This window comes from Lutjanus erythropterus, chromosome 22 (assembly GCF_056507025.1).
Source record: "Lutjanus erythropterus isolate fLutEry1 chromosome 22, fLutEry1.hap2, whole genome shotgun sequence".
NCBI classification, from domain to species: domain Eukaryota; kingdom Metazoa; phylum Chordata; class Actinopteri; order Lutjaniformes; family Lutjanidae; genus Lutjanus; species Lutjanus erythropterus.
Window position 1 is genome coordinate 2,372,431 of NC_139338.1, and position 25,928 is coordinate 2,398,358.

The window sequence follows — 25,928 nt, forward strand, 5'->3', positions numbered from 1 at the left end:
ACATATAACACTATAGGAGAAAAACAAGAGGGACAGTATGCAGTCTAAGCCTGCCCATAGGGAAAACATGTATAGAATAGTTTAGAATTAGCTTGTGTAGAGGACAAAATGCAATATAAAGTGCTATAGAACACCGACCGTAACGCATACAAGATATATCCCCTCACCCTAATGCCACAGGGTTGTGATTATGGGTTATACAGGGTTATAGGTTGTTGATTGATCCTTTGGATTCTCATACAAGTTTAAACGTATATATCTCTCTAGTACATCAAAAGATGTACCTTGACCACATTCATCTAAATATCTGGCAAATTATAATGTATATTTCAAAAATAACATGACTTGGAAGTCTTGCCGGGCAGTTTTCCAAAACCATGCAACAAGATGGTTGCCATGTACAAGCAAGGCACCTGGACACAGCTCTAGAGAGCTGAACCATTGTGCATTGTTTTTCATCCAATCACTCTATGACAAGAGTGAGAAGAGTGACAAGTTTGCCCAACCTGTATAGCTGGGGCATGGCAAACACTCAATCATGCCAACTTTGCCACAAGAGGGGCATCTTGGAGTACATCTTCAGTTGCTGCCCGAAGGCGTTGGAGGAAGGGCATTACCACTGGTGCCAGGACCAAGTCCTAACATCTTTGGTGAGTACAATCAGCACAGTTATTCAGAACAGTACTAATCAGCACACCCAGTCCACAGTCCATCACCTTCATCAGCCTTGGGGAGAGGGCGCAATATCAGCCTCAGGAGGACTCCTAACCACTGCAGTTCCCAGAAAACACTGCAGCAACCCAGGCAGGATGAAACAGAATGATACTACAAAGTAAGTGGCCCTGTTCGAACTTCCTGTCACCTGGGAGCAGTGGACTGAAGAAGCCATCTACCACAAAAGGGCTATATACAAAGATCATGGCAGGAGTAAGGCTGTGGAGCCCACTGTGAGCCAGTTTGGTGCTGGGACTTTGCTTGCCATTCGTTAGAGCAAACTCCTAGGTGAAAAAAAGGACTGCTATGCAGAAGAGACATCAAGAACACTCTGGAGACTGCTGAAAAAGCCTTACGGTAGCTGTAGACCCAGAAAAAAGGATTCATGTAGCAGGTGGCACTTAGACACAAGTCGGAGGTCAATAACCCTTGCAAGACTGGGTCACCCATGCGAGGGTGTCTGATGATTAGGCCCAGGCCCCAAAGCCCCCTGTGATCCTGGGTTCATTACTAAATATATGTCAAATTAGCACCAGAGAGTGTATTCTTGAACTTTTGGATGATTTTTATCAATGCTAGCAACATTACTGTCTGGATGGCAATGATGACCTGCTGGCTTCATGGGTGCATGTTTGGTTTCAATAACCAAAACACAATCCTGTCTCTAAATTATGTACAATTCTAACATGTTTGTCAGGGAATGTTGCCAACAAGATGGTGTCTCTTTCCCTACATGTGATACTGGAGCTTGATATATTTTGATGTTGATGGACTTGGACTGTCCCTCACTATGTGTGCATTCTTTTAGTAATTATCTATATACTGTCTTCCTTTTATACTCTGATTCCACCAACTGTAGCCACTTACCATTTCATTATGTAAAAGACAGAAAATTTAGGAATGTCTTAATTACATTTGTTTGCCACTGATACCGATTGTGAATCATCTATGAGCTGTACTGACCAGATACTGATCATTTAAGCAGTATTATAAGTCAGGTTTGATCTTAAGCCAAACCAGAACACTAATACTGAATTTTACTGGGAAATGTCAAATTAGATTCAGCCACTCCTGATTGAAAGTTTCAAGTCCCACAACACTTTCCTGCAGATGTTTCATAATAAAAGCTTTGTTGAGAAATGAAGGGCTTACGTCCGGTGATTTAATTTGAAATGTATACAAGAAGTGTTGAGTTTGTATTATTATTTAACAAGGTTTATTTGATGGCCAATCAATCTGGGCATCCCTACTAAAATTATACAGTTTTTGAAATAAATTGTCAAACTTGAGGTAATAATACATATATAATATAATCCACTGCCCTGAATATGCTATGGAAAAAGCATCTAAATAGAATAAAATTTCCTCCTCTGCTTTGAAGAACAGAGCTCTGTGGTGCGAAGAAGGTAGAAGAAAACAGACGGTGGAGCAGTCCTCTGTGGTTTAGAGAAGAGAGAAGCTTTTCCCAATCCTGTCACCTGACAGTTGAGGACTAGTCAGACTGAGACAGTGACAGTTTGAGGTCAGAGCGTGTTTCCACTCGGCTCAGTGGCCAGGCAACTGGAGAGCTACAACATGCCCAGAGGAACAGCTCATGAATGGCAGGTATCCTAAAAGTAGATAGACTCCCTCTAGATTCTTCTGACAGCGCCTGGACCCATGCTGATATAATGTAACTGTGCCGTGGGAGGTAACCCTCCATCTGCTTAGTGTATTCACTACAGGTCCATGACTTACTGGACAAATACATCTCTGACAGTTTCAGTGTAGCTAAAACTGAATCACAACTGAAAGTAGAGACTTGGATATTCATTACGCACTCAGATGAGAATATTAGATAAGACAAAACAACATACTAATGATTTAACTATCCTTTGAGTCTGACCAGTAGTGGGACCTCAACTTAATGTTTGCTCTGAGGGGGAAGGAAAATATTAGGAAAATTAATGTGGAAAAAAGGGCTGGAGAGTCTTTTTCCACCGGGGTCCAAATAGTCACAAGGCAGCCCCCTAGTTTAACTATAAAGAGCATTAAAATCTCTTTAATCTTTACAACAAAACTGCTTGGTTAAGTTTAAGAAAAGATCGTAGATTGTCTCTGCCACACCTATTTACACTAAATTCCATATTTACATCCTGGGTGCAAATAGCATTGTTGGTTAATGACACCTGGGTGCAAATACCATCTGCCAAGAAGGTTGTTTAAACCAAATATCATAACAATCTTCCAGTTAAATTGTTAAATATTTTGTATACAGCGAAAAAGGGGGAAAAAAGGGAACTTAACTCGTAAACTGAAAAAATCCTACTCATCTGCCTGTTCAGCCTTGATATTTGTATTGTAAAATACAACCTGATAGTGGCTCTAATAGAAAAGTCAGGTGGTCACCAAAAAGACCTGAACCCATGGGGGGAAGAAAGATTGCATTTATCCTCTGGAGATCATGAATATTTACAGCAGATTTAATGGAAATTAAGTTTACTAAGTAGTGTTTAAGATATCTTGTCCATGACCAAGTCTTGTGCTCTGGAACAAACTGTTGGATACATGACTAAGTAGATAGATGGACTGAACTAACCCCACACAATGCCACAATTCCATATGAGACACCATTAAAGAATATTGATTTTTGCACCGAATGGTCCAGTGGTTATAGTGATTGCACAATCCTGGAAATGTTGTTGGTTTGAGTTCTGCAAAAACCACATGACTGTGCAGTTGCATGTAAATGAAAAGTTTTCCCTGGGTGGGACACTGAAGGAAAAGTCAAGGAGTCATCAACATCAAAACCGTTCATCTCCTGGATGATGGCAAATGTCACGACAGTGCTTCCTTTTATGTACAAATGTGACATTTGTCAGCTGAGGGAGGGCTCTTGTATACAAGTGGTGACTGAGAGCAGCATGGTGAGCAGTGGTTGGCACTGTCACATCATAGCAAGATGTTCGAACTTACCAGCTAACTGGGCCCTTTTTTTCTCTGGGAGTTCAGGTTCTCTCTCTGAATCCACAGACTGGTTAATTGCCATTATCCCCCCTTTGATAGGAAGCAACTGGCAACCTATCCTAGGCCAACATGTTTGCACTGGCAATACTTCAAATACAGACGCTCAGCCAGTGGTCTTATGCTTCAAACTATGATGCTGTACGTACCCCTCTAGTGTCCTTTCTTGAGGCGGCCCTCTAGCATTACATTTTGATGTGACATCGAAGTCAGGTGACATAGTATAAAAAGCAAGATGTCAGCATGTGGAGGAGCTGGGGTGGATGAATGGATCAAAGGACCTTTACCCAGGAGACTGGGGTTTGTGTCCCGTGTGAAGTAATGGTCAAAACCTAACAAGTAGTTTTATGTAACTTATGTTGGCAACATAACTTGGACAGTAAGTAAGTTAAGTTACTTACATTAACTTCTGTAATTAATATGACCCAATCCATGACCTTTTTTGTAGTTCTAACCAAGTAATTTTGTTTCCTAAACATATAACAAAGTCAATACTTTGAATGGCGATGCAGACATTTATTTTTAATTTATTTTTGCTTACTTTACCACAGAGTCCTGCACATTCAAAACTGATGCAAGAGGGGGACCCATAGGGTCACAATTTAAAACATAGGGCCACTGACCAAGCTGCCATATTTGATGTCTTGGGTGTTGGAAGTGAGAAGAGGATGCAAGGGTATACCCCACCACTCCCCTGATGTGAGCTTGGATAAGTTCCAGAGCATCCTATGACCCTTGACTGGATTAACAGATCTAGATAATGCAAGGATGGAAGGAAACAGCGACCTAATAGTGGCTCTAAAAGACCAAATACAGATCCAGAAATCATCTGGATTTATGGAATCAAGACGCATGGAATTCATCCTTTGTGGACCATGGATGCAGCAAATTTCATTTCGTTTGATAAAGGCGCTACACAGAAGGTCATGAGGATCATTAAAAAAGGGTCAGCAATTATCCTCTGTGAACCATGACTTTCACCATGACACAATACATTTCACAGCTATCTGGTCAGAAGCAGTTGAAACACTTTACTCTGGAACAAGGTGCTGAACAAATGAATGGACAAATGCAGTTCCACTGTTTCACATAATAACACAATCAAACAGTATTAATCACTGGGCAGCAGAACAGCTGAGTGCTTAAAGCCATTGCAACTGTTGGTTTGATTCCTGCAACAACTGTGCTCCCTGTCCTACAGCAACACACTGAACCTGCTCAAGAGAACATTTAATTCAACACAATGAGAGCAGTGAAAATTAAACTGTACACCTGTCTACCTGAAAAACAAACAACTAATCAAACACAATGAAGGCTAAAGTGTGCCGTAGCCTGCAGGTATAATGACAATGAAATTTTCCTGCCTTTTAATACCTTTGCTCTTGAATATTACTACATTAATAGCACTGTAAGCTCAAGGGAGGAAAGTCAATTAAATATAAAGATAGAGGAGAGCATTGAATAACTCTCTAGCTAATGTGCTATATTTCTATTTATCTTCCTCTCTTCATTAAAAAAATGTCTATTACAATACAAGCACTTTTCAGAGAGTGGAATGAAATTTACTCAGCCTAAAGCAGTTCCATACACAAACAAATCGTCAGAGAATAAAGAGAAGAGAGTGTAGCAGACTTACGGAGGGAGTGCCACTCGTCCTGCCTTATTGTCTTGGTGATGTTGTAGGAGAGGTTTTTGGGTATCGTAGCCGAGGAGTAGTGATACTTAATGTAGGAGCACCTTGCAATGGAACCTGCAGAGAAAAAAACAGGATTTTCTTAATACAGAAATAACACTGACTCATAGGTCATTATGAAAGATCCACGCTGATGACATGCAGAGCAGGACTGAATGGAATGTTAAGATAACATTGTTCCACAGTGTCATGATTCAGCTGGAGAGGCTGCATCTGCAGTTATTAATTAAATGCCCCAACACTGGCAAATCACTCACATTTCCTAAAACAATGGCAATCTGCTGTTGTACGAGACGCTATTGTGTCAACGCCGAACAACACTTTGAACATACATTTCTATTACCTACAACTCTGACACAATGGCTGTCACAGAAATGATGTGTTCTTCAAAAAGCCATTAACTAATCAGTCAAGGGAGCCATTCAGTGTATAATTATGAATGTCTCTGAGAGTCCCCTGGCCTGCTGATGTGTGTGGGATTTCAAGATGAAATGTTTCACTGCTCGTGTAGACCTGAGTTACACTGACAGTTGAAAAGATGGCTGAATTAATCGAGATACACTGAGCTGCAGAAATACTGAACCCAAAGATGTTTAAGAAATGTCTTCTTAAGGTCACAAAATGTTGAAGAAGATAGCACTGGCTGCTTGTGAAACACTTACAACCACTTGTTAACACTTTCCTGACAAGCAACCTCATGTGATCCTGTGAGGAATGACTCATCTCTCTTAAGTGGAAGTATCATGACATGTTTAACCCCAGGATGGACAGTTGGGTGTACAAAGCATCTGACTTTGATACCTGAGACCACTGTTTATATTCTGTCTCCTACCACCAGTCAACATGATTTCAAGTTTCTTCTAACCTTCACCACATAGTTTTACTTGCCTAAACTTCAACAGACCTTGTGGCAGATCAGAAAACCTGTAAGTGCTCTATTAAACCAGCATTTCCAAAACTTTGGGTTACAACCCAAAATGGGTCATGGAGGCATTTTTATTGGGTGGCCAATTGTCACAGTAAAATGCTAACCACATTTCCTCAAATCGTGATCAGGGGCATAACAGGCCTTTATTTGAAGCAGGCTTGTATTAGAGACAGGTCTTTATTTCTAATTTCCTCTCTTTGATATGAGTAAATGCATATATTGTGGCAGGCAGCATATACAATGAGAGATGTCAGACATCAATCCTTTGATAGCACTCAGCACAGAGACGAAGAGAGAAGAGACGAAGGATAAAACAGCCACAAAACAGTCCAAGAAGTCTAACCTCACTAATGGTTAAAACTATAAACCAGCACAATTTACAATTAGGCTATCAACATAAATCCCCTTGTTCTGAACAAACACATTACAAACACTAACAAAAAGCAACATTTCTGGAACAGAAAACAGAAAACTTACAAAATACTTAGTCCAGCACAAGGCATGATGGGAAATGTGGGCCATCACAACAATATTTTAGGACAAAGCCTTGTTTTGATCTGCTCCATTTTGTCCTGTTAAAGTTACTACATTATGCTATTTATACAAACTCAACACATCCTGTATCTGTTTCAAATTAAAGGCCTCTTAACTTTTCAGTTGCCAGTGCAAGCTTGCTATAAAGTGGTGAGAAACTGAATATCACACCCAGAAAATCTGATTGCAGTGATGTATTTTTATAAGGTAATAAATAGTTTTCATATACAGATTTAAATTTATGGTTTGTTGTGTTCTTTATCAGTTTACAAATGTAGATTTGGCAGCAATTCATGATGTGTTTTGTATGTTTGGATAAAGGGGAGACACCGGATTTCTCTTTTGGATCTCGAGCTGAACAAGTTTGGGAATTAAAGGAGCAATACAACTGTATATCCAGAAATAAGTACAGCATTCCAAATAGTGAGTTGTAGCCACAGACGGTGAATTAAATCCTATTTAACATACAATCTACGGTTGAAGTGAGTTGTTTCCCCTGCCCCCTTCTTCCCAGATTGATGAGGGTCAGGCAGGTTGCAGGAACACTACAGGAGCACAAGACTTTGTAACTGGACAATAATAAGTGACCACAAGTCCTACACTTTAAGTTAATCAGCTTCAGTTAATCAGGAGTTCAGTGGCTGCCTGTAAAAAACATTATTAATGATTTTTTTATCTGTATCAATTTGAACTCTAATTAATGTGAAATGGGCGACCTAAAACAGTTATTTCGGGCTGGAATAAAAATTTCTAGCTGTGGCGTTGTCAGAGAAGCAAGTATTTCAACTTAACATGCTTCCTTGATCTCTGAAAACATATCATAGCCATTTTACCATCAATAAAAGTAAATGTACTACAGATTTTTCCTTTCAACCATTGCAGAAAAAGAGGACACAAAGCAATGATGTAAAGAGCTCCACTCAAAGGAGTGACAATGAGGTGGCTGCATAGAAACATGCCATATCTGCTTGTTTCTTAGAATATATCTCTTTAGTAAAGCAGTGTAAAGCAGACACTTGTGAAATTTGCACTTAATGTCACATGTAATTTTAATATCTCCTGTTTCCTGTTACATTACTGTCTATCTGATATAGTTTATTGCTGTCTTTTAAACAATTTGTGTCTGGTTTGTGTCTCTGCCTGGGACAGTGCCAGCCCTGAGCCAGTATTAACACAATGCTAAGTCAATTTAATTTATATAGCATTAAATCATAACAGGAGTTATCTGAGGGCACTTTTAAGTTTTTAGAGAGCAGGTCCTGATCTAGATTTACTGAGTCCCAACAATCCCCACCATGAGCAAACACTAAGGTGACAGCGATGAGGAAAAACTTTGTTTTAACAGGCAGAAACCTCGAGCAGAACCATGCTCTAGTTCTGAACATTTGTGAAAATTGTAGCTTGTGATACTGTACGTTCATAGCAAGACTGTAATTTTGTGGCTGGTGTAGAGAGAGCTGCTTCCTTTTGACACAATTTCTGCGTATCTGCTCTAATTATCTCTGGCAAGACTTGGATTGCTTACTGAAAATTGCATTATTGGACTCCTGCGAGACTTGAACTGCAAAAACAGAGACAACCAGGATAACACCCCCCCATCTCCCCCCTGTCCTGCAGTCATGCACACACACACACACACACACACACACACACACACACACATAGGCATAAACAGGGAAACCCAGGAGACCACAACTGCTGACAATGGTAATTACCCATTCATGACTATCTCTTTATCTGTGGTGCAGTCGGCACCCCGTCGCTCACAGAGACACTAGATGTATTTCATGAAATCATGGTGCATAAACTGGTACAGTATAAATCCTGAAATACCACTACTACTGCTACAAATTATAATACATTTTAATCCTTCTAATATTTAAACAGGCTTCTCTCAACAGTATGGTATAGTAGCTCTTTGGTTTTGTCTGACAAAGTATCAGGGGAAAAAATACATTAACAGATGGGAGCTTGTAAACAGTCTCTCTATTAGTCTCCAAACATTAGTCTCCATAATCCTGAATAATTTCATTTACTTTGAACATATGATGACAACCTTTGATGTGTAAAAATGGTTTAATCAGTTCCTGGTGGTGAGAAAAGTATGCTGAGGACCAAAATCACAAATTTGTGAAATCCTCATTTCTTTCAGCTAACTAATTTGAAGCTACCCAAATGTATTTAGCATTTATTTCTTTCTAGTAAAGAACATAGTTCCAGTACACTCTAAAGTAGTTCAAGTAGCTTCTACTGCAGAGAGAAAGTAGTTCCTGCATGAAACTGCTCACAACAAGGTCTGTGGATCATTTTGAGTAACTGGGTCATGATTTTTGGGAAGAGACACTGGTTTTGAATTGTTCAAATGTATGTCTTTGGTTCTTTGAGCACCACAAGCTGAGTGCCATTTATGTATTTTTTGATTTTGGGGTGGACTGTCCCTTTAATACTCAACGTTCCATTAGAGCAGTGACTTTCAAACTGGGCGGTGATCCCATCGGGTGGGGCATAGTGAGTGGGGCCTGGATGACCAGGAGGAATCATGGAGTGATTTGAACTGGGTTTAAATGAATATGATTCATATATGGAAAATAAAGACACAAGTTTGCTCATCATTGTTAATAAATGATAAAAAAAAAAAAAAAAAAAAAAGCAAACAAAAAATTATGGGGTGTGGTGTATGAACTTTTCTCAACTTTTGAGGGTGGCCAAACCAGAAAAAGTTTGGGAACCACTGCATCAGAGGTATTAAAGCTTAAAGGATGGACACGATGAACCGGAAGGCAATCCAGGCACTCCAAAGAATAAGAAAAATAGCAACACTGTGGACAGTAAATTAAAAAGCAGCCAAATGTAGCATCCAAATAATTTAAAATGCCAATATGTGTAAACAATTGTAGGTCTAGTGCCTGTATTTCAATCCTGTTCATCCTGATCTTTCCCTTCATTATCTAGAGCACCTGGAGATTGTTAATCTATGGTTAAGACATTTCCAGTCTTAATAGTTTAAGATACCTTTGCTTGATTATCCAGTGAAACTTTGATGTAAAGGCTCCTACTTGCTTGTCCCAACTCAGCTGCAGCAATACTTCCTCCTCTTTGATTAAATGTTAGAACACCATCATAACTTAATCCTGGCAAGTGGTAAATCCAAAGTCTAGTGTTCAGAATATCCTTTATGAAACATGTGGTTGACATTGTTGATGTTACCACAGGTAGATAATATGAAAATATGTATTATTTCCAATCTGAAATGTGTATTATTTATAATGGGTCCTATGCCCAAGACCTTGACTGGATGGCTAACAGCAAGTTTGTAAATGTCATTCCATCATATCTCCAGGACGGTGCTTCAGTTCAGGAGTAAAACCCAATAAACCTTACACCTTTGTCCCTAGTGCCTAGAAACATAATGCAACATTTATTAATCAATTATGTTCATATGTAATCCATGTACTCAGTGAAGGCTTGCCTTAAGGCTCCCACAAGACATCTTCTGATACCCCCAAGCTGATTCACCTGAGTGGTGTTTGAAGAAGATCTTAACTCTAACTCTGTGTGATCCTGCTGGCTTTAACACACAGGCTTCTATAGCATGAACTGAAAAGTGGCTAGCAGTGATCCGTCTTGTGCAGTAGAGTCATGGAGCTGGTATGGATTTTTCTGATGTTTGTGGAAGCCTCTGAGGGATTGATGGCTGGAGGGATTTCAAATAGGCCAATAAAACTGATGACCCTGACAAGAGGCTCATCAGAGCAATCTGGCAATGGGCTTCTATTACCCAACCAGCACTCATCTGAAGACAGCTCATCGCTGTTCAATATTCCCCAACTCCATACTGCTCACATACATTAAGGAAGCCACAAGAGAAGACAATCTAGAGTAAAATTTATGTGCACATTGTGGGGTTTTAAAAGGCAATTTCTCTGCTGCAATGTGGATAGAAAAAACACTGACAATCAAGAATGGGCTGTTTATAACTGGTGCTCATTCACGTGAACATTCACCATTCAGGTAATCAATATTACTCCGCCAACTGTTATGCCGGAACACTCATCTTCTTATATTGGTTGGACTGGATGTGTTGTGGAAGAAGTACTTGGGTTTAAAGAGTGGGAACTGGAGAACGAGGGCCCTGACTTGACAAGTGGTGAGAGTTCATTAAGTCAAGAGATTTCGAGCAGATGAAGGCAGCAGACAAGTATTTCCTATGTCAGTGGCATAACAAGAGGTGCAAGAAATGCTCTGGCACATCTCTCATCCTCCAAAAGAAGAAATTGAAAATGTTTGCACCTCATGCAGGGCACCACAGAGACTCTGGCTTGTAAGAATCTGAAGTACTAGGGATTCACCATGTAGTGATCTCCATTGGCAAGACATCATGATCCTGACAAACTGAACACCGATAGTTTCATTTTCCCCCTTGACATCTGTCAGACAGCAGATTTAGATATTTGAGTGCCTTTGAATGCCAAAACAGTTTGAATGCATTGACTAATCAAGCCCTCACATCTAAAAGACAAAGTAGCAGCCCATATGCCCTATAATGTCTTCCACCTTTACAGTTAACATTTATGTAAAGCAATAATAAATGTGTCACATCACAGAAACATGTTATCAACCACCCAGCCAAGTCTCTTAAAATTAGGTCTCAAAATCATGAAAAAAATAGCAGTTTTCTCTGCTCTGAAACACTGGAGGTGTGTCTGCTCTGCTGTCTCAGTGTAAAACACAACTGCAACCTGAGAAAGACCTCAGACATGGACGTTCCGTCTAGCAGCTTTATTGGACATGTCTATACATGTTTGAGCCACCAGAGCTAGAGGACGGTGACAAGATGGTATGTTTTTATTCTGTGTCAGGTTGTTGGAACTGAAGTGAACTGAAGTGAACTGCTGGACTGATTTGGACCGGGATAGTTGTTGAAGGCACGTTTGTAACGGACCATTTGGGAGGGTGAGGGGAGGGGGAGGCAGTGTCATTCATGTGTCAGTTCATGAGGTGTTGGGGGACCATGGCTCCACCCCGTTACCAAGCCATGTTTCATGTCTGCCCAAACTATTTCCTCAATAGTTTGCCAGTCTGTCTCCAAAATTCACTACTACATAGTTCTCAGTCTTTCCACATGTACAATATGTTTAGGAAAAACACTGACTTCCCTTTACTTGACTTTAATGTCTGATTAAGTTCACAACTACTTTTGGTTGAGGAAAAATCACGTTTATGAGATGACTGTTGGTTGACAGGATGCAAGCTTTAACCGTCACACCTTTTGTGCACCCACCTACCACAGATGGGGTCTTGAATCTGAATCCTGTACTCGAATCAAGTTGCACACACCTAACTTGAGAATTGACTTGAAACTTGCTCTCAAAAGACTTGAGTCTCGACTTAGGCTTGAGAGCTGGGACTCGTGCACACTTGATTAGATTGGCTAAATATTTGATATATTGATACAAATATTGATATTTTTAATATTTGAGGATGAGTGTTACTTTGCTTGCTACACTTGTTCACATCCTTTTTCGGATAGAGTGCTGCTTAGCCATAATGATAAAAATGGTTGGTAACTCAGTCATCCATGTTCCACTGCCATCATCCGCTGGCTAATGAGTAAGACCACCTTAATTATTGACTTCAGGCTGGTCGCACATTTTATTGTTGACCATGTAATGTTGCAAGATTATTAGGTTACCATTACACTGGGTTTAAGAGGCAGGAGGGATATGTTAATTTACAATAATTTATAAAATGTCATTAGTTATCTACAGTGTGGTTCTACTCTAAAGGGTTTTTCACACTGTATATTCTTAGCCTAGGTCTATCCTTAACCCTGGGCTAGCTCTGGGTTAAAACCTCTGTACACCACACAGGTGTTTTCCATTAACCTGGCTGATTATCTAACTTCTAATCTTTTAGCCCTGCTCCAGAGCAGAGTCCAGAAAGGCCTAGGCTAAAGTCAGGGTTAGCCCACTTTTGAATGTGCAAGGAATGCATCAGTGTGAAAGCTCTTTTAGCCCTAGTCTAAGAGAGCTTAGCCTGGGACTAACAGCTCTCTTAGTCTAAGGCTAAGAGCAGTGTGAAGACCCTGAACTGTTTTGCATTCATTTTCAGAAAAAAATAATTGATATATACCAAAAAACTAATCACTGCTGATACTGTGTGCTAATAGATAAAGGAATTATAATACAGACTTCAGACTTGACTTGGACTTGCTCCTAAAAGACTTGAGGCTTGCTTTGGACTTAAGCTAAAAGACTTGAGACTTGACTTGGTCTCAATAAATTACTTGTGAGCATCCCTGACAACTCCCCACCCTTGTCTCTTCCATCAGACTGCTGAGGTGTAACCAGGTCAGGGTACCTCTGCCTTTGGAACTGAGAGAGTCCATTTGTTAATCACACAACCACAGGAGACCTGTCCTCAGAAAAAACAAGAACACTGGTCATTTTAAGGGGTTGAGCAAACAACCTTGTTTTTTCTGGTGAGGACATTGTCCATTGCATTGTTGTGATGTTTGTGTTGAATTCGCTGGAGTTGTCTGAACAGAGTCTGAACTCCTGTCCCACCAGTGGCCCCTGGAAGCTGAATTTATTATTATAAATATCAGTTATTCCGAGTCAGAAACATGTCATGTATTGCACCGTGATGTGGAGTCACCTTCACATATTTAGCTACTGTACTGTAGGGATGGATGAGTAAGCATAAAGCTTGACAGTGGGCCGGAGACTCCTTTATCACAAGGGCATTCTCCCTGTCTTTTTGTCTGGGAATTTATAGCAACACTTCTCCCAGGTATCCTCTGCAGCTCAACGGGAGTCCAAAATAAACCCTACATTTGCCACACTTCCACATGCAGTCCCCATATAACAATGGCACCTTGAAAAAGTGACAGTGCTGTAGTGCACTGTTGCAGAACTAATTAACCAAGCGTCTCTTTATTTCCTCTGCAGAGCTGGTGATGATGTGCTTAAAGTGACTTGCTGTTTCCCCCATGACAGTTTTTAATAAAACAGAGGCTAAAGTCACCACACAGCCAGCCGAGTGGAACTCACTGCTGCACACCACCGTCAGCTCCGTCTCTGAGGGGAGGAGTGAGCTAACGCTGGGCTCATCCTCCCTCCTGCCCTCCCACAGAGAGCACCGAGTGTCAGATAGCATGGAGACATGGGTATGCATTATGCTGAGAAGAAGATCTGTCAATAGCTTGTCTGACAAGAGACAATCTCAGATGGGAAGGGAGTGGACATCTGATAAGTGATTTCAGTATCGATCAGCTCAATTTGCAGAACTGTAGAACATCTGTTTAAAATGGTAGAGACCTATGATCAAGCACCATTATAACACAGAACTCATCTGGTTAAAGTTATGATTTTCATTCTGTTTTTCATACTATTTATGGCATTCAGCACGAGCCATTCAGAGTATTTAAATTAGGTTAGTGCCTCTCTATGTGGTTATATTTCATTTTTACTGGCAGAGTCAGACTTTCCAGCACTCTATTCAATTTTGGTAACCACGCCCAAGGGATTCACTCTTACACTGTGAACAGATACATTAGTTGCTCTTCTTCTGTTGTATTTCTGACAGACAGAGCAGCTGCTCAAGGCACATTCGCTGCCTTGTAGTGATCGATACATATGTCCTTTTGACTAGAACTCAGAGACCTGGATTCCCATAAATTCTCAACTAGTGACCTGGACTCGAATGGGCCAAAAACATATTTTGAGGGATTTTTTATTTTTATTTTTCAATTATGCTTGCCACTGCAGAGGACTACATGGGGCAACTGAGCTACCCAGGTGCCCCAAAGTAAATGTAGTTTTATTTAAATTTTTGAGTAACTTAAAATGTCATTATGGATGTAATGTCTATCACACAAGTGACATCACTTCCTTCATGAATTCCTCCTTTATTTTAACAACCATCTTTTCATAAACCAAACAGAATAGTTTCTGTGCCAAAACCTAACCCAACTGCATCCATTTTTCAACATAAACCACGTGTGTAATGTCACGTGAGTTTTGTCACATGACCTGTCCTGTCCATTGATAATATATCTTGTTTTGAGTAATTGACAATCAACCTATTCTGGCATTTAGAGAAGGCTGTGTTGGAGAAATCCATGGAGCTGTCCATGGTGCTGAAGTAGCAGATGGATCTGTAATTGACCCTTTTCTAAGCACCGCTCTCCTTAGTAACTGTTGCTACCCCTGCCAAACTTTTCATTCTCATACTGCATTTATGCAGTTTACGGTGATAATGATGGCAGATTTAACATTGAACTTGGGAGTAATTGATGAAATACGAGGTCTGTGATTCCTGTGAGATGTAAACAAGAGCAGATTCTCGTTTCTCATAATGACTCAAAAGCAGATTTCATAAGTGTAGCCAGCTGATGTACACTAATGCTAACTCCTTGAGTTGGCTGAGAAGTCACCAGCCGACTTTTTTCCATCTGACATGTTTTAAAACAAGAACCCTGTGAAAATGTTTATCTAAAGTTACCTGACAGCTGCATAGATAATATAAGGCTAACAGACTGGGGCTAAAGCTAGCTTACATCTCAGCAAACATTGGCTGGATCGTGAAATATGGCAGATATGTCTAGCTACACGATAGATAACAGAAATACACTCATTAATGTGGGAAAAAAAAGTAGAGGGACTTGATTAGTGCAGCGGACCTTGAGATGGGTCACCCAGCCAGACCTGCCGGACTGCGATCACCACAGGAGGAGAGCTGGGATGAGAGCTAAAATAACCTGGCTTAGACCTGAGACAGTGAGCCAGAGAAAGATGTATCGTCATCAACCCACTTTCATTCTGCATCAGGCCACATCCTCCTCCTCAAACCAACACAGAACAAATGCAGATGCAGTCTAGTAACCTAGCATTAGTTAGCTAGACATGCCAACATTTACAGCAAGGACAGAGTTTAATCCAGTGTGCTCTTCTGTCTCACAGACTACAAAAAGTATCACTCTTCTCAGAGCCTCCTGCAAACCTTCAACACGGAGAGAAATGGAGAGCTTGCTAACCTATGATTGGACAGTTGCTGTTTGGAGGTGGGGCTTAGCAAAGGTTCAGTTAAGACTTTTTCTCTCACTCCCACCCTTCGGTCTCTTTCATCTTTAGATATACAGAATCAAAATTGTCGTTAATTAGTCAGTTCGCTACTTGCAGATTAACAAAATGAACCGGGTCCATCCCACCTGTTAAAGATGAACAAAGCCTATTGCATATTTGTATATATTTGACATATTAATTTCGCTGTTAGAACAATGGGTGTATGCAGAGAGTATAACATGTTTCATAACGGTAAAGATGTTACCTCATGGAGTGTCTGACCACAGGTGAACTCACCACATATGGCTTCTGCTGATATTTAAATAAGACCAAAATGACACAATATACATGACAACAAGCAGCTGGAAAGGTGTTGCCAAGCAACACTTTTTCTACACAGAAAATGATGAAGATCCTGTTAGTTTTACACCAGTAAGTAACATGACGTAGGCTGGAGAGTGAGGACAAAAGCACATCCTGTGAACCTATTGAATCTGCTTTTGGAGAGTGTTTCCTCAAATGTATTCATGCCTCAGGTAATCCAGTCTTCCAATTTAAATATTTATAAAGGGATAAGGCACCACACAATGCCTTTTAAAAAAAATGCTAAAACGTTTAAAATGCAGCGATCAGCAGCCTAGTCTCGACCATTTCCAAATATTTACCTGTGGAGGAGCAATTATGTATTCACTCCAAAACAAAGTCATTTGGTCTGGGTCACTGAAGATGTGAACTAACATGAGTCAACAGCTTTTTGCAGCAATGAACAGCCGTTCCTACAGCGGCAGCCGCGTGACTCAGTCCTGGGCCTGGCAAACACACGGGAGCATGTTGAGAGAGAAGGAAACAGCACAAGAGAAGCATGAAGAGAGAATCTGCTTTTTGTACAACCAGATTTCACAGTGTGTAACCCAAACAGACACGTTCAAAACTGCCATGATTTGCCCATGAATCTATCTGTGTTCTCATGTTTCTGTGTCTCTGCGTAAAAGTTTGTGAGTGAAATATCACAGCCAATAACCAATAATCAGAACAAACAAGTCACATAAACTGTAGGATCGAAATGACCAGAAGCTGCAATAATAGACTTTTTGGTCAGTAGGGGGGCAGCAAAGACAAAGCAGATAAATAAAGTTGTCCCTTCAAATGGGCTAACAAATAGTTTAGATCAACAGTAGCATTCATGTAGAGCTGCGTTTGTGTCCTCACTGTTAGAAGTATGGGAGGTACAGTGAAGTCTGGTGGGGGTTCTTCAACCGGGCAAAGAAAGGTTATAATGTATTATCTTGATAATCCATCGAATCAACCTCCTCAACCTCTAATTAACAAATCCTGAAAATTAGATTTAGTTGGCTTGATAGAGAACAGAACAATTAATGCCGAATATTAACACTATCTCTGAGCAAAAACTACAACTCAATGCGTGGTATTAAATTAATGTAAAATGACAAAAGTAAAGCATGTATGGGCCCAAACCAAAATTCAAAGCTTCAGTTGTGCACAGAAAACTCACCAGAAAGATTTGCATGAGAATGAGAAAATCCCCTGCTCATGAGACGGTGGTCACTGCTAACATGAAAGTTTTTGGTGCTCACAAAAAGTTCCGGTGTAACCGGTGGTTCCTAGTGTTGTCTGCGCTGGGTTGTGATGAGGAAACCCAGAACATGGACATCTTTGGGGCCAATTCAGTTTATTTCTGACAGCGAGAGGTGGAAAATAAAATCTGTCCATTGTGACTGTATAACTCAAGCCCCTACACAAATTAATAAATTATTGATAAGTTTAGACTTAAAAATAAACTTAAAAATGTAGTTTAGCAGCGCTTTAACACCGAAATTAATACAAGAGCAATGTTGCTTACCTCTCCCATGGAGTACTACAGCAAAAGAGGAGACATAAGGCAGGAGACAGCCCTTTATAGAATGGGGACTCCCAAAAATTAACGTAGGGGTACAGAAACTGAGTCTCAAACATTCCACATCAGGCATAAGTGTGTCAGGTTATACAACTTAAACAACAGCTTTCATGTAACTTCAGCTCCCAGAGCCAACAAAAAACAATTAAGTTCATCCCACTAGAAAGAATGACAGCAGAGGTGGATCCACCGACTTGTTAGATAAATAGACATGCTGTTAAAGAAAGGTGGAGGGTTAAAATGCCATGGGTCCACTTTGATAAGGGTGATTATCACCAGGTCTGAAGAAGACCAACGTTATATCTGGCCAGGGACTACGAAAACGAGGGATGAAAACTAGCCTTTTGGCTAATTGTGGCATATTTATAAATTTGCACTGACCCAGAGAAATAAATAAATAGAATAGAATAGACATGGAGGTGGAACACAGCACCTGGCTGTTCAGAAAAGTTACTATGGAGGAGTTTCTGATGGATATCCTGCCAAAGGACTAGTATGAGACTTAAAGTCTACTTGAAAGCACACTGCATGGGCAGACTAAACTATGAATGCAGTGCATCTACACTTCCTCCCAAGTAAAGGATAACCAAGTTTGTGTCATCAAAACTTATTGCTTAAGAATTTCAGATAATCATTAACACATAAATTAACAAAACAGATGAAAATGTTTGTTTGGACAACCAATAGAGACAAAACAATTGGTTGCTGAGTGGTTGGTTAGTGATAAGTCTCTGTGGGTTTCCTAACTACCTTCCTTTCACATTAGAGATTCTGAATATAAGAAATAAAGTCAGAATTTCCCTTTATGACATACCACAGTCTACAATGTATTTATTGGCAACAGTTTGAGATAATGTAGTGCACACAGCGTGCAGCACAAAATCATTCTGAGACAAGCTTTTGTTAAATCAATATATTTATTGAGTGGTAATTCCATCCTAAGTTGAGCCTCCACCCCCGCAGGTGTGTGAATGGGGAGCATCACACACTGTAAGGATGTAGCTGTGCGTGAAGTGGGAGTAGAGAGAACAAGAATAAGGAGTAATCTGATGCCAGGCCTGTGTGATACATTCAATATCCTTCGACATCAATCACCATCTGCTTCCCTGGGCCTGACGCTGAGCTGTACTTTCACCGTTTGATTTCCTGACCAGCGAGCGCTACATTAACGTCTCCTCTGCTTGTCTCTGTACACGACGACGCCAGAGGAAGCTTAATCCCAAACCTCGGGCATTTGCACCAGGAGACACATCACATTACACAACATTACACCCCTTCGCTGAGAAGCACTGCTTCCAGCGCTGAGGCTGGGGCATATTGCTCCCGCTCTCCCAAATGGATTTCTAACTCAGTCATTTTAGCCAAATTGCCCTTCAGCCTTCTGCAAACATCTCTGAGCCAGACACCATTTCCTCTCTGTGTGACTGGAAGTGATTGCACTGAAGGAGTGGGGCTGTGTGTGTGTGTGTGTGTGTGTGTGTGTGCATATGCCAGCCGATGTGAGTGCATTGTATTTATACTGCCTGGATTTATGCATCATGGTCATTTTCTTCTTGCAGGGTATATTTTTGGACTTGGAGCGATAGAGAGAAACTCTAATCTCCTCCTCCAGCAGTGCTACTTGACCTTTGCTTAAAGGTTAATTGTAAATGTGTCTTTAGCTTTCTGCTGTCTTGATGATGTAGATGAAGGATTGTGATGTGGACCCAGAGTGTCCTCCAATGGCTGTTGAATTTGACTCAAGGATCATTATGGAACAAGCTAATGTTAAAATAAAGGATAAATGGCTGCAAAAAGACATATCAGTTTCATCTCTATGCATTCAGTGTGGAGACCGTCCATCAAAATAGTAGGTTTTAGCAAACAGATTACACAGTCCAGTGCTCCTGGGGCCTGTGCTTATACTGGATGAGTCTTCCCACATTCAGTACAAAGGATCAGAAGCTGACATTTTTTTCAGGAATCGCGTGAGATTCTGAATTGGCATCTATTTCACTATTGATCACAGGACTGGGATGAGACAGGAAAGAAAGTCACTGGGAGCAGGCAGGAGCGGGACTCATTACAACAATACATCTTTTTTTTGCAGGCACTTGATTGTGAATTGGCAAGAATGGAATGAGACAGGAGACATTTTTCCAGGATTGGGACGGGACAGGGTTTTGTTTTTAACTCTGTCATGGGATTGGGACACTACCATTTTTGTGGGAGGGGAATTGGACAAGCTCTACTAGAGATGTCCCAATCAAGTTTAGGGCCTGGTCCCAATCACAGTCCTTTAATGTTGGGTATGTGCCTATACTGAGTTTAAATTTACACTGTGGTCTTTTCACTGTGGCCACATTATGATTAAGGTAGGGTTGGGGTTATTAAATTTATACAACTATTTGGCAAACAGTCAGGCAGAATGCACAGTCAGGGATTAGAGAAAAATGGAGTCTAAACTGGTTATGGTTAAGTCAAGGAAACTAAAAAAAGAAAGAAAGGTCATTACGTCACTGGTGCAACACTCTGAAGCTCTTGAAATTTAATTATATCACCAGAAATATGGAAAAATATAAGTAATGATACATGGAAAAATACAAGCTCAGTAAGTTGGAGGGAGTACTCTTGGAAAAATCAGTTACATTTTTTCATAAAACCTGTTAAGATCAATACTCTGAGGAAGAGACAACACCCAGTAGCTGGTGAAAATGTGGGGAGCTAGAAGCTAGTTACATAGTTAAATATTATTTTCCTAATTTTTTTTAGCAACATTGGGCTGAAATAAGTAAAGTTATGGATGACATTTTTTAATTGCATACTTCATTTGGAGCCTGAGGTAGAATAGTGCAGCCTCTTTTTCAACAATCTGATAAATGTGTTTTTAAAATTTTAAGAGTAGTGGCACTTAAGCAAATAACAAAACACTGGTTGAAATCAGAGGTGCAACAACTGAGCAAATAGGACACAATTAATGAAATCTATAAAATAGAGAAACTAAATCCCAGGATTAAGAATCTAATTTAAACTTTTGATGTGAGATGGAAGAGGATACAGGAAACAAATATACTGTATTTCAATATTAAGGCTGCAGGGATTATGGGGTGGGGGGATATACAGTAGCTATAAATTTGTTTGATACCTTTGTTTCTGTACTTTTGTGGAGTAACTACTGTAGGAGATTACAAACTGAAAGTCTGATAGATTGGAACAGACTAAAGTTATAACATTACCTTAACTCTGAACCTGATAACTACGTTTATGTAACTAAATCCAGCATGTTTGATCTGATCTGTTAGGTAAATTAACCATAGCAACGCACCAACCATCACATTCATTGATAAAGGTTTCATCAGAGGTTATACAACATAGATATGTTGGGTTTTACTGAACATCTCCCACAGGCTTAAACAGAAGTGACACCAAAGTCTGTCAACAAGCAGAGAATCAAAGAATGTTGGGTGATGATGTAATGACCCTCCTGCTTTTTCAGTTTCCTTGAGTTAGATTAGGGTTAGACTATTACTGTTCTAATGCTTTTAACATCCCACAAAGACAGATATTCTTTTGGTGCTGAGGGATTTTAGGGCTTCAGGGAACATTGTAACTCTGCCCCTCCAGTGGGCAGACAGAAACAGATATTGATCTATTGATCCACTGTTCTGGCTCCGGGTAAGACAGCAAGTGAGAGGATTTCCCAAATTGTGATTCCTCCCTAACCAAAACCAGTCAGGGGGGAGATGGAAAAACCTTTTAACAAACAATTGCAACCCTGTCTGTCTTTGATCTGTGTCTGGATCTAGAAGCTCTGGTCTTAGTGGACGGACCTACAAATCAGTCAGTTCTCCTTTCACTCAGATGCATTCATCCCTTCACAACACAGCCAACAGTCTACTCATGCTTATTCCTATTTGCAGAAATTAGACAGTCATACCAAATCAAGACCCATAGCAACAAAAGTAACAGTGGAAGTAACAGATTACATTTACTCATTTTTGTGAGCACTTGTGCTTTGAGTATTTTAAATAGCTGCAATTTCTTATCTGAAAAGTATATTTCTTAGGTGTAATTATCTGTAAGTGCTTTTGTTGCAATTATTGTATTACATTATGTTTACAATTCAAGTTGCATCCATTACAGAGTAAGAACCCACCACCCACTGGTTTGTGGACTGTCTTGCATACTTAAGCAACAACTCTATTGCAACTTTAATGGGACACACTCCCTCAAACACAGAAGGTTTTTCATGATTTTACAATGGTATAGGGCTCAGTAGTAAATGACTGTCAACCCAATCCTAGTTCCCTGTGTAATGTTATTACAGAGGTGAAGTAGTCAGTTACATAATAAAGCAATTTTAATCTAAACCAGGGACTGGAACTGTTTCACCAGAACATTGCTGTTTTGACATCACAGAGTTTGATGTAGTTTTTTGCAACCAGAGGATGTACAGTACTGATGACAATATGGAGCTGGTGAGTGACATACTGTGAGATGGGCAGTGCTTGATTTTGGCTTGTCCATTCAGCAGGAAAAAATGATGACCTGCCTGGCAACAAAGTTTCTCATATTACAGCTAAATGGTCATCAAAACATGTTTCTGACAACATTTAAGGAGATACAGGCAATGCAGTTAGAGAATATCCATATTTGATCAGCATTGTCTTGTTTGACAGTTTGATCTGAGTTTGGTGAGCTCTGAGTGTTGTACGGGACGGATTCACTGAGAATGACCTGTCAATCACACGGCAGCCCCATCCTAAAGCATACCCAGATTTATGGTCTATTTGACTCTAAATGGGACCATCATTTACAAGATGAATATCATGCTGTATTGAAGAAGACGTAAAACAAGCAATTGAGACCATAAAATCATCAGGAAACTGTTAACTGAGGTCATGAATCAAGTGAGGAATAGCCTCATTTTCTCATGAGAGTACCTACAATCTGACTTCTTTTTGAAACCAGTCTAGTCGCCCCCTTCTGGCCATTGTAAAGACTGTATGTTTAAGGCACTTCTGTATTGGCGTCACTTTTCAGGCCTGGAAGCTCTGTCCACTATTTAATATACAGTCTCAATGACAAGGTCGCAGTTACAAGTGTGTCTGCTGCTTCAGCACCACAGACAGCTCCATGGATTTATCAGTACACAGGTCAGGTAGACTGCTGATATTTCAGAGCCGTGGTCAGGGTCACAAACCTCAGTCAGATAAAGGATCAGTGAGTCAGACAGACTGGACTAACGTATTGAACTAAACAACCCCTCTGCACTCTCTCTGCTACTTGGGCATGGTGAGGGGGGCTGGCAGCTGAACAAGGGGGATGGCATTACCCCTCAGATCTCCTAGTGGATGTACCATAAGGAAGCAGTGGCACTTTGAAAACAAAATTTATAAAACAGGATACATTTACTATGATAGGTTACTCAAGCAAGTTTCAATTCTCTTCTTTTGAAACTAACTCAAAAAAAGCATTTCTATAAGAATCCTCACTTGAACTTCAGTGAAACTGCGTTCGGACCGGCCGGGGAACATTCCCCATGACAGCCAGCTGCCTCGGCCTGTCTCATTCGTGCTCATGGCAGATAGATAGGATGGACAGCTCTCTGTCAGATGGGAGGTCCTGCTACAGTTCAAGCCCTGCATGGCCTCATTTTTTTGTGTGACCCACTTCCTTGCTGTCTCCCTCCACACCCACACCCACACCCACGGGATTAGGCCGCACAGCAGGCAGGGAGGCAGCACAGCCGTCCTGATGCTGCTTCCTCCCAGCTGGGAGGAGGCACGGAGGCAGATGGGGGCTGGAAGCTTTAGCAAGTTGAAGGCTGGGGTGGGGCAGGTTGGGGGGGGGGGGGGGGGGGGGGGGACTCCAGCCTGACCACACTGTATTCACAAACACCAGCTGTCTGTTACTTTACCTCTATCAATACACTCACACAATGAAGCTCATCTACTGCTGGATCACAGCAACTGTGAGTGGGACATCAGCTCTGTGTATGTGAGTGAGTGTGTGTATGTGTGTGTGTGTGTGAACAGGGTAATTACCACCAATTAGAGGATGTTAAATTGTTGCATGTCACACACCTAACACTTTGAAAACTGTGCTGCCAACCTACTGAGGTGTCATGTACCTGGGAAGATGAATAATATCTAATCAGTCATAATGAAATATTAAAGGGTAAATTCACCAAAATTACAAAAAAATATATATTTGCTACTAGTGCAGTGATTCCAACCTTTTTACTGCTTATGAACCTTTAAAGTGAGTCAGTGTGTTTTAAAAACCCTTTGTCAGATGAACTATTCAGAATTTTGCAGAATATTCAGAAATTTGCTAAATGAAAACAAAGAAGAAGAAAGAAAGAAGAAAAGTCAGAAAAAAATACACATAATTGGCATGGCAACAGTATGTTTTTTTTTTCCTAATTTCTTTACATTGGAATGAACTTGGCACCACTCACAGTATAGCAAAAAAAAAAAATATAACTTTCTCTATTATGAATTTTTGATCCATGGAGGTTTTTTATCAGTAAAAGTTTCCTCAAACTGAGAGAAGCCATTTAGAAACTTGTGATGACATGAAAATGTGAAGTCTGTGTGCCAAACAGGAATTTGCAGGTGGGGCCGGAAACAGGGAGAAACACTACTGTTGTATATTCAGTGTACCGCATACTGTGGAAGTAAACTTGGAAGCTGGAAAACATTTTTGGTATATATAGCAGACTCATTGGACTTAATAAGTACCATCTTTGTATTATCCAGTGTTTCAGGTTTATCTTATAACCCCCAGGTTGGAAACCACTTCTCTTACGATTTCAAGCCATCCAGATTGTTGTTTTTTATGGCTAAGTTATGAATCCAATCCAACTCTATTGAGATGAATGGAATTTAGGTGGTTCTGCATAAAAATGCATTGAAGAATAACACTGAGCTTGCAGACTGCAAACACTTCACCTCACTATTCCCTTCCAAATGTGTAGGACAACATACAGTGGTCATGAAAAACTTGAAAGGTCATATCTAGAGCCAGTGTTTGGTCTGTCTGTTCTGGGCTATTGTAGAAACATGGTGGTTCAACACAGCGGCCTCGGTAGAAGAGGAGTCACTCTCTCTGTAGATATAAAAGACTCATCTACGGAACAACGAAAACAAACGATTCTTATTTTCAGGTGATTATACACCAAAATCTTACAAACTGGACTTATATTTTGACAGTTCATCAGTAACAGAATCAGGACATAATATATTCCAAAATAGACAGGGGTAAAGTGCAATATAATAAAGTTGTTCTTCATTGTTGTTGTTAATTTTTTGGGGATGACCTTCCTCTATAAAGCAGGAGCCCAAGAAGGCCTATATTATTATGTAATTTCTTGGAGTATCTTCAATGCTTCATATTACCAAGATCTGCGCAACCTAAGCTAACATGTTATGCAAGTCAATAAACCATAATAATTGATAAAAGTACTGAAATTGCATCATAAATCTTACAAATACAAAAACTGGACTCTTTACATTTTACTGAATCACCAAAACATTAAAAAGATCCAAACAATTTCTTAACGTAGAAACATGAACAAAATATTTCATGACACCCCAGGGGTTATTTGAATGTAGATTTTTGAGTTCATTCTCCGTGGCCTGTATTGGTATTTTTTCTTATTGTGATGTAATTTAGATAATTTAAATTAGACTTGAATGATTCTGAAAAAAATATCTAATTGCAATTATTTTGACTAATATTGCAATTGCGATATGTTTTTTAGTATTAGAGGGAAAGATCATTTTTCACATCTTTATTGTTATTTTCATTGAAAAACAAAATGATTATGCTGTGATTTTTGCAGGGATTTCTACCAAACCATTATCTACCAAAGATATTTTCTTAAGTTTGTAGAATATGATATGGAAATATATGATATTGAATATGTAGGCCAGGACATATTTGCAACATGACAATATTTAATGTAAAATGACATTTTGACACATATTTCATCTTTAACAAACATTCTGCTTCTTGTGATTCGAAAATTGCAGTCAGACATATTGTGATTTCCAATTTTCCTAATTAAAATGCAAAACTACTGACTCAATC

General features: G+C 40.0%; 1 protein-coding gene across 1 annotated transcript in view; it reads right to left on the minus strand.

Moving 5' to 3' along the window:
- tmem178bb (transmembrane protein 178Bb) overlaps nt 1-25,928 on the minus strand; it is a 167,074-nt gene that overhangs the window by 75,584 nt on the left and 65,562 nt on the right. The window contains exon 3 of the mRNA XM_084711139.1: nt 5,354-5,467. Coding sequence (XP_084567265.1) covers nt 5,354-5,467 — 114 coding nt within the window. The remainder of the gene's footprint in view (nt 1-5,353; nt 5,468-25,928) is intronic.